The 10,510-nt window shown below is 38.0% G+C and overlaps 1 protein-coding gene across 1 annotated transcript in view; it reads left to right on the top strand.

Annotated features, from left to right (window-relative positions):
• CORIN (corin, serine peptidase) overlaps window positions 1-10,510 on the top strand; it is a 451,047-nt gene that overhangs the window by 309,785 nt on the left and 130,752 nt on the right. The window contains exon 7 of the mRNA XM_042782130.1: window positions 9,146-9,253. Coding sequence (XP_042638064.1) covers window positions 9,146-9,253 — 108 coding nt within the window. The remainder of the gene's footprint in view (window positions 1-9,145; window positions 9,254-10,510) is intronic.

Raw genomic sequence — 10,510 nt, 5'->3', positions numbered from 1 at the left:
ATAAAGAAAACAAAAACCCTCAAAACTGGACCCATAAGCAGCATAATGAGAAATGGAGAAAAGATTGATGCTGTCAAGGATTTCATTTGACTTGGATCCATAATTAACACCCATGGAAGCAGCAGTCAAGAAATCAAATGATGTGTTGCATTGAGCAAATCTTCTGGAAAAGACTTCTTTTGTTTAGGAGCCAAGATGTCACTTTGAAGACTAAGGCACGCCTGACCCAAGCTATGGTATTTTCAGTAGCCTCATGTACATGTAAGACCTGGACAATAGATAAGGAAGACCACAGAAGAATTGATGCATTTGAATTGTGTTAGTGAAGAGTATTGAATGTACTGTGGACTGGTAGAATGAACAAATCTGTCTTGAAAGAAGTACAGCCAGAATGCTCCTTGGAAGCAAGAATGGCCAGACTTTGTCTCTCACACTTCGATTATCTTGTCATAAGGGACCAATCCCTGGAGAAGGAAATCATGCTTTATTGAAAGTCAGTGAAAAAGGGGAAGACACTTAACATGGTGGCTTGACACAGTGGCTGCAACGATTGTCTCAGGCAAAGCAAGGACTGTGAGGCTGGCACAGGATCAGGCAGTGTTTTGCTCTGTTGTACATGGGGTCATTATGAGTCAAAACCTCCTTGACGGCTTCTAACAATAACAACAACTGCAATGAAAGGATCTTTTTATGTCTGAAAAATTCAGTTTTGTGTAGTGACAATGTCCTTATACTTAATCAAACTATTAAATATTTTTGAATTCCTACTTTTTGTGAAGCATGTTCTAGATACTTAGCAAATAAAAAGACTGGTAAGACATGGTTTCTTTCTTCATGAAACTTTTAAGCTAATCAGAGAAATGAGTTATAAACATGGAAGCCATTATATACAGTATTTTAAAGCAATATAACCCAAGAAATATCTCAAAGGAACACAAAACTGGTGTAAACAAAAAAGATGGAGGCAGTAAATACTGTGAGTAGAGAAGAGAGTAGGGTCACCAGGGGTTGGGTTGATGTGGAGAGATCTAATGGAAAAGATAAGATTAAAACTAGATCTTGGAGTGAGGTGATGTTTGTATATTCTAGAACAATGGTTCTCAACTAGGGGCAGTTCTGTCATTTTGCAATGTATGCAGACATTTTTATCGTTACAACTATGGGGTGAGGCGGTGATACTGGTATCTAGAGGGTAGAGGCCAGGATGCTGCTAAAATCCTACACTGCACAGGACAACCTGTCACAACAAAGAACTACCCAGTGCTAAATGTCAATAGTGCTACAGTTGATAAACTCTAATCTAGAGCTAAAAGTCAATGATAGAAAGAACCTAGGGAGTCAAGAAGCCTAACTTCTCTTGGTTCTGTTTCCTAACAAGCTGGGCAACTCTGGACAATTCATTTAACCTCTCTTGTCACATCCAAAATGAGGAGATTGGAACAAATAATCTTTAGTCCCTTCTATCATTAATATTTTATGGGTAGCAGTTGAACCTCCATACTTGAATCATGATTTCAGATTTATTTATGCATTTATGTTCATTGATGAATTTATGTTTTGAACACTTGTGTACATAGAGTCACAGAGATTGGGCAAATTGAATGAAAGCCTTGATAAAAGGCTTTCTGTTTCTTAGTTTTCTGCTTTAGAGGAATGTTTATTTTGAGAGACCGGGGTTAAGGGTGTGTATATGAGATCTGAAACTGATAGTAACAAATATTAGCATGCAAGAAAATCAGAAATAACATATCATAAGCAGTCATTAAGGAAAAAGATCAGTATCTAGAAAAACATCTCCCTTAGGTTGGTGAAATTATACTTGCATTGAGTAAGAAAATCATAGCAGGAAGCTTTGAAAATTTTGATTTGTTGGCCCCAAATTGCACTGACAACATCCTTTTTTCAGTTCAAATAAATATTTATTCTAATAAAAGGAGGTACTGTGATCTTTGCTATTTGCTATGTGTTTTTGGCTGTGCAGTGCCTCTGGTTAAGGTTTGTGTATTTACTAGTCACGCAGACTTTAGTGAGGTAACAAGTTGTTTTCCAAATACAGCTAATTTTGTATCTGACCTCCAAAAATGGCTCCTAACCAAGCAAGTCCTAACAGTGGAAAATTGAGTCTGTACCTGTATGAAAAAAGGAGGAATTTTTTAAAATGACTGAGTCACCTTCATTTGTGAAATGATTAAATAAATAGCAACAGCAATTTAAAAAGTGTTTCCCAACAAGGTATTTTAATATGAATTATCTAGAATCCCAGAATGAGCCACACAGAGGCTATGTATGAATCTTTTGAAATTTTCGGTGTGTTCCTGAGTTAATCAGATTCTGAAAGGGCTATTTGATTTCCTAATCCTGTTTTTGTTGTTAGGTGTTGTCAAGTTGGTCCCCACTTGTAGTGAACCGATGTACAACAGAACGAAACACTGCCCAGTCCTACGTTGTCCTCACAGCCACTGCTGTGTTTGAGCATATTGTCGCAGCCGCTGTGTTAGTCCACCTCATTGAGAGTCCTCTTCTTCTTCTTTTTTTTTTTTTTTTTTTGCATGATTCTGAAAGGGATATTTGATTTCCTAGTCCTACCACCAAATAAAAGTAAAGTGTACTGCTGAAAATAAATAATTTTAACTTTGAAAAAATCTGCCCTTCCACTCATAGTTGATTTCAACATACTGATTCAAATTTTTTCTACAGGACTAATTTAGATGAAAACAAAACAAAAATCAAACCTGTTTTAAAACTTCCCAAGGAGGAGTATATATCTTGATGCACAAATTCTTCAACTCTGCCTGGTGGGCAGAATGGCCAGAGGAACTAATGTCCTAACCTTCCTTTGCTAAGCTAGCAAGTGTGCAGTAGCCCCATTCAGCAGTGGGGTACAGAGAGGGGAATGAGCGCCCTCTGCTGAGTGCTACCAAAGTGATGACTAAAACCTCTTTCACTTCTTATATATTCCCTTATGATGGTCATCTTCATTTGAAAATCGTTAAGCTTAGTGGCAAAACTACTTACAAAATTCTACATGTGTGTAAGTGTATGTATATGCACAGGTGTTTGTGTGTGTACACACTTTCTCAGTGAAGGTGCTAAGGTTCATTATATTTCTAAAACGATACAATTTTAAATGTACTTATGTAGCTGATTTTTTAAAGAATTAATTTTGAAATAGAAATGTATGGTTCATGTAAATAACAAGTGTACTATTTTCAAGTAGCTAACAATTTGATCGATCAACACCCAAGACTTTTGAGAATGAACTGTGATCCAGTTTGGGATGTCTACAGTGAAGAGGTGCCCGTCCACCAGTTGCATGAGATGCAGGCTTCTGCTTGAGGAGAAACAATCAGACAAAATTCAGGTGGCTGACAACTGATCACTGGAGTTCTAGTTTTCATCAGCCAGTTAGACCAGTCTTCAGATGTGCTCCCATTTATCACCTCTTTCCTTTGTTCTTGCTACTCCCTCTGCCTGGTACATGCTGATCTTTTCATTTCATCCACTCCACTGAAATTCTGCCAGCTTCCATGATCCCTATGGAACCTTAAGCAAGCTCTTTTAATTTACTTTAAAAGAAATGAAACATGATACATTTTGTTATCTTCTTCCTATTAAATACAGTGTTCTTTTCATATATTATTTTATATTTTTAACAGCTTTATTGGGTATAATGTGTATACTTTCAATTTAACCCATGGATTTTTCAATAAATTTATAGAGTTGTGCAACCATCACTACAAATCCAGTCTAGAACTTTCCAATTTTTCCCAAAATTTCCCTTGAACTCATTTACAGTCATTCCTCATTCTATCCCTGTACTTCCCATGCCACAAGCAACAACTGCTCTAGTTTCTCTATATGTAAATTTGTCTTTTCTAGGCAGTTAATAAGTAGAATCACACAATATGTAGTTTTTTGTATATGGTTTCTTTTATTTAGCATATTTTTCAGGTTTATCAATACTGTAGGTCAATCATTTGATCCTTTTAATCACCGAATACAATTCCATTGTATGGGGATACTACATTTGTTCAGACGTTTACTACATTTTGTTTTTCAATTCATCTTATCCATGAATGAGCATTTGGATAGTTCATAAATGGCAGTTATGAATGATGCTGCTATGGCTCTTGATGGCATGTTTTTGTATGGACGTGTGTTTTCAGTTTTCTCATATATATATAGAGAGAGAGATGTGGAATTTCTGGGTGATATGGTGAGGATGGCACAGGACTGGTTACTGTTTTGTTTGCTGTGAATCAGAACTGACTCAATGACATCTAACAAGGACAACAGCAACACAGTAACTCTATGTTTAACAATCTGAGGAACTGCTAAACTTTTCCAAAGTGGCTGAATCATTTTGAAGAATGCATTGAACATGTGTACTATCAATGTATAAAGATTCCAATTTCTCCACATCTTCACCAACACTTGTTATTGTCCATATTTTATATTACAGCCCTTTCCATGGGTATGAAGCAGTTTTTCATTGTGGCTTTGATTTGCTTTTCCCTAGTAATTAGTGTTGAGCACATTTTTGTGTGTTTTTATGCCCTATGTATATCCTTGATGAAGACTTTCTATTCAAGTCTTTTACCCATTTTTAATTTGATGTTTTCTCCTCTTATTATTGAGTGTAAAACTTCTATATATATATATTCTGGATACAAATTGCCATTGAGTTGATTTTGAGTTATAGTGATGTTGTGTGTGTCAGTGTACAGACATGCTCCACAGGATTTTCAATGGTGTTTTTTCTTGTTGTTGTTGTTGCTGTTTCCTGAAATGGATTGCCAAACATTTCTTCCAAGATACCTCTAAGTGGACTCAAACCACAAACTCTTTGGTTCACAGCAATCATGTTCACCATTTGCACCACCCAGGGACCCTATATTCTGGATATAAGTCTCTTGTCAGATATATAATTTACATTTTTTTTCTCAGTTTGTGGCTTGTCTGTTCATTTCCTTAGCAGAGTCTTTCCACCACTTGTCTATATGTTTGTTGCACTGTGCTGCCTTAGAAGTTGTTGGGCTAGAAGCTATGTCACCAGTATTTCAGATATCAGCCGGGTCACCCATGGTGGACAGGTTTCAGCAGAGCTTCCAGACTAAGACAGACTAGGAAGGAGGACCTAGCAATTTACTCCTGAAAATATTTTTTGTTGTTGTTGTTATGTGCCGTCAAGTCGGACCCGACTCATAGCAACCACTCCTTGGGTTTCCGAGGCAGTATCACTAAAGAAGTAGATTGCCCCATCTTCCTTCTGAGGAGTGGCTGGTAGGTCTGAAAATATTAGCCTGTGAAAACCTTATGACTAACAGTGGAACATTGTCTGATTTAGTGCCAGAAGACGAGACCCTCGGGTTGGAAGACACTCAAAATACAACTGTGGAAGGGCTGACTCCTCAAAATAGAGTTGATTTTAATGATGTGGGTGGAGCAAAGCTTTCAAAACTTTCATTTGCTGATGAGGCACAATTCAAAATGGGAAGGAACAGCTGCAAACATCCATGAATAATCAGAACATGGAATGTGCAAAATATGAATCTAGGAAAATTGAAAGTTATCAAAAATGAAATAGAATGTATAAAGATCAATATCCTAGGCATTAATGAACTGAATGATATTGGCCATTTTGAATCATATAAACACACAGTCTACTATGTCAGGAATGATAAATTGAAGAGGAATGGCATCACATTCATCATCAAAAAGAATATTTCAAGTTCTATCCTGAAATACAGTACTGTCAGTGGTGGGATAATATCCATATCCCTACAAGGAAGAGCAGCTAATATGAGTATTATTCAAATTAATGGCAAAAAAAAAAAAAAAAAACCAACTCACTGCCATCGAGTTGATTCTGATGCATAGTGACCCTCCTTGGGTTTCTGAGGTGGTAATCTTTACGGAACTAGATTGCCTAGTCTTCTTTCTGCAGAGTGGCTGGTGGGTTTGAACCACCAACCTTCTCATTAGCAGTCAGATGCCTTAGAGATTACACCACCAGAGCTCCTTTCAAATTTATGCATCATCCACTAATGCCAAAGATGAAGAAATTGAACATTTTTACTGACTTCTGCAGTTTGAAATTGATCAAACATGCAGTCAAGATTCATTGATACTGATAAGAGCCTGGTGAGACCCCTGAGACTATGGCCACTAACTACCCTTCTGCTCAGGAACTGAACTCACTCCTGTGGCTTCCAGCCCAACAATAGACAGGCATTTGGGGTGAACATTTACATCAGGTAAACACATTCCTTGGAGCTATCAATCATCGGAGAACAAAAGGGTAGTGTTTGCACTGGAAGACAGCTTGGGGTACTGGGAGTACATGGGAAGGAAGGACACAGTGAAGAGGTAACTACAGGGAGGAGGTAGGAAAAGAGCTGTTAAATTGTGGGGAATTATAGTCAATATCATGAGACAAAATGTGTATGAACTGCTGTATGGAAAATGAATTTACTCTGTAAACTTTCACCCAAATCACACACACACACAAAGATACATTAATAATTACTGGTGATTGGAATGCAAAAGTTGGAAACAAAGAAGAAGCATCAATAGCTGAAACACATGACCTTGGTGATAAAAATGAAGCTGGAGGTCACAGGATAGAATTTTGCAAGACTAATTCATTGCAAATGGCTTTTTAACATATAACAAGATAAAAGGTGACTATACAGATGGACCTTGCCAGATGGAATACACAGGAATCAAATGACTGCATCATTTGAAAGAGAAGATGGAAAAGCTCAATATCATCAGTCACAAGGCCAGAGGCCAATTATGGAACAGACTATCAATTGCTCATATGCAAGTTCAAGTTGGAGTAAAGTATTATAATGAAATGTACAAAAACTTGAAGTTGGAAAACCAAAAGGGAAGAACATAGTTGGCATTTCTCAAACTAAAAGAACTAAACTAACAAATTTGAGACTAAGTTGCAATACTGAAGGATTCTGTTGGCAAAACAAAAAAACCAGAGAAAGCATCAAAAGAAGAGAGAAGGAATATATAGAATCACTGTACCAAAAAGAATTGGTCCATGTTCAACTATTTCAGAAGGTAGCATGTGATCAGGAACCAATGATATTGAAGGAAGAAGTCCAAACTGCACTGAAGGCATTAGTGAAAAACAGTGCTCCCGGAACTGAAGGAATACCAATTTAAATATTTCAACAAACCAATGCAACATTGGAGGTGCTCACTCACTCATCTATACCAAGAAATTTGGAAGATCCATATTTGTGCCCATTATAAAGAAAGGTGATCCTACAGAAATGAAAATTATTGAACAACATATTTAATATGACAAATAAGTAAAATTTTGTTGAAGATAATTCAAAATAGTTGCAGCAGTATGAGGAAACTGCCAGAAATTCAAACTGGATTCAGAAGAGGCTGTGGAATGAGGAATATCATCACAAATGTCAGATGGATCTTGGGTGATAGCAGAGAATCCCAGAAAGGTGTTTGCCTGTGTGTTTGTTTTTTTTTTTTTTTTTTTTGATTGTGCAAAGGGGTATAACCATGTGGATCATAACAAGTTATGGATAACATTGGCTATTCATGTCTTGGATAAATTATGGAAGACTGGGAATTCCAGAACACATAATTGTGCTCATGTGGTACCTGTACATAGACCGAGACATTTGACCAGAACAGGGAGATACTATATGGTTTAAAATCAGGGAAGGGATGTTTCAGGTTTATATCTTTTCATTATATTTATTCTATCTTTGTGCTGACCAAATGATTCAAGAAGTTCAACAATATGAAGAAGTACATGCATCAGAATTGGAGGAAGACTCATTAACAAACAATATTATGCACATTACAATCTTGCTTGCTGAAAGTGAAGAGAACTTGAAGCATTACTAATGAAGATCAAAGACTACAGCTTTCAATAGGATTACATCTCAACATAAAGAAAACCAAAATCCTCAAACTGGACCAATAATGAACATCATGATAGTGGTAAAAGACTGAAGTTGTCATGGATTTCATTTTACTTGGATCCACAACTGACACCCATGGAAACAGCAATCAATATATCAACGTTGTACTGCTTTTGGCAAATCACAACTAGTTCTGATTTACCTGAATACAAGACCCTCCTTCTTACTAAAATTGATATACTGTTACCCTGCATGTTGTTTATCTCAACATAAAACCATAAACTTTTTGAGGTTAACCAAAAAAACCAAACCCACTGCCATTGTGTCGATTCCAACACATAGCAACTCCCATTGGGTTTCCAAGGCTGTAAATCTTTACGCAAGTAGTTTGTTTGCCTCATCTTCCTCCTGCAGAGCAGCTGGTGGGTTTGCACCTCTGACTTACAAGTTAGCAGCCTTACCAACTATGCTGCCAGAGCTCCTTCTTGAGGTTAAAAAAAAAAAAAAAAAAGACCAAAACCATACTCACTGCCGTCGAGTGAATTTGACTCATAGCGACCCCTCCTTAGGTTTGTGAGGCAGTATCTTTATGGAAGTAGATTGCCCAATCTTCCTTCTGAGGAGTGGCTGGTGGGTTTGGACTGCCAGCCTTGTGGTTAGCAGTCAAATGTCTCAGGCACTATGCCACCGGAGCTCCCACTTATTCTCATCTTGCACCATTATCTAGGACAGTACTTGTTTATTTGAGAGTCAAGTCATGAAAACTCAATTGTCTCAAGTTACAATGTTTGTATGAAAGTGGGCAACATTATATTTAATATGTTTACCATCGACAAACCAAGACTTTAATGAAACATTTTCACCCTTATTAAGGTTATTTGTTCTGTATGCACATGAACTTCATTAGGAACTATGGATTGAGAATGTCTTGTCTTCAACTATAATGGAACTTTCAGGTGGCATAAGGTGGAAGTCAGACGACAAATTTCAGGAAGCGATAGAAGCACTGGCTTTGGAGCCAGAAGATTGTCATCCTGGTTCTGCAATAACTCATTATGTGACCTTGAGCAAGTCATTGGACGTTCAGGGCCATGGTCTCTTCACTTGTAAAACAAAAGATGTGGACCAGGTTACTTTTACAGTTTCCCTTCCATGACAGGCTTTTGCTAAGTAATGTACTAATATAACACCCTGTATTGCTCTAATGACACACTGGTGACTTCTCTTATTTGCAGACTGCAGTGAGAACCTGTTTCACTGTCACACAGGCAAGTGCCTTAATTATAGCCTTGTGTGTGATGGCTATGATGACTGTGGAGACCTGAGCGATGAGCAAAACTGTGGTAAGGAGAAGCATTATTTCCATAAAGGTTTTAATTTAGAATCACAGAAAATTATAACCAACAACTTGTAACTCATTGTTAGTTAATATGATTAGCAGGTGTTTTGGTTCTCTTGTGCTGCTCTGACAGAAAATACCACAAATGGGTGACTTTAATAAACAGGAGTTTATTCTCTTAACAGTTTGGGAGGCTATAAGTCTGAGTTCAAAGTGTCAGACCTAGGGGCTGGGTGAAAGCCCCTTGATCTTGGACTTCAGCTCTGTCTCTTGCTCCCAGCCCACTGAAGCTGGAGGCTTCTTTTCACTCAGGCAGCTGCTGGCTGCCGAGGCTAACAAACCCAAGGTCAACAAGTGAAATGTCACAGTCCCAAAATTATCAGGCAACATGGTGGGCCACAAACAGTGCAGAAATAGTCTCAAGATCACCAGACAATATGGCAGGCCACTGAGATGAAGACTCAGCCAAATGCAAGATCTAGATGTGCCAAAAATCTCAAGACCTCCCTCAAAGCTTCTTCTTATATACTGGTAGCAGACCACTTCCCTCAGGCAGCTACTAAGTTGCTAACAGTAGATTCCACCATGGAGTTTATTACCAGTCTCATCATGGGGAATACTGCATCCAGCTGCCCAGCCACTCAAAATCAGGCCCCACCATGTTGACACATAACCTCAACTACCACATAAACAAACAACAAACAACTCACTGCTGTCAAGTTGATTCAACTCATAGTGACCCCTTCTTGGGATTCTGAGGTGGTATCTCTGCAGAAGTAGATTGCTGAGTCTTCCTTCCGAGGAGTGGCTGGTGGGTTTGACCTGCCAGCCTTCTGGTTAGCAGTCAAATACTTTAGGCCCTATGCCACCAGAACTCCTTTTAACTATCATAGCAGGTTAAATTACAAAATAGTTCCTTTCTTATTTTTCAGAAGGAGAAAACAAAACAAAACAACCAAACCCATTGCCATCAAATCTATTCCAATTCATAGCGACTTTCATTGGGTTCTGAGGTGATTAAATCCTTATGGAAGTAGATTGCCCCATCTTCCTTCTGGGGAGTGGCTGGTGGGTTTGAACCACCGGCCTTCTGGTTAGCAGTCAAGTGCCTTAGCCACTACGCTACCAGAGCTAAGGAAATGTAAAAGACTAGGAGAAGGAAAGATGATTTGCAAATATTTTTTCTTGGTTTGTGGCTTGTCTTTTCATTTCTTTAATGGAGTCTTTGAAGTTGAAATTTTTTAAAAAAATAATAATGTAG

Source organism: Orycteropus afer, unplaced genomic scaffold (genome assembly GCF_000298275.1).
Source record: "Orycteropus afer afer isolate SDZICR_OR568_19922 unplaced genomic scaffold, OryAfe1.0 scaffold00246, whole genome shotgun sequence".
NCBI lineage: Eukaryota > Metazoa > Chordata > Mammalia > Tubulidentata > Orycteropodidae > Orycteropus > Orycteropus afer.
The sequence above is the reverse complement of the archived record's forward strand: the minus strand, read 5'-3'. Positions and strand labels throughout refer to the sequence as shown.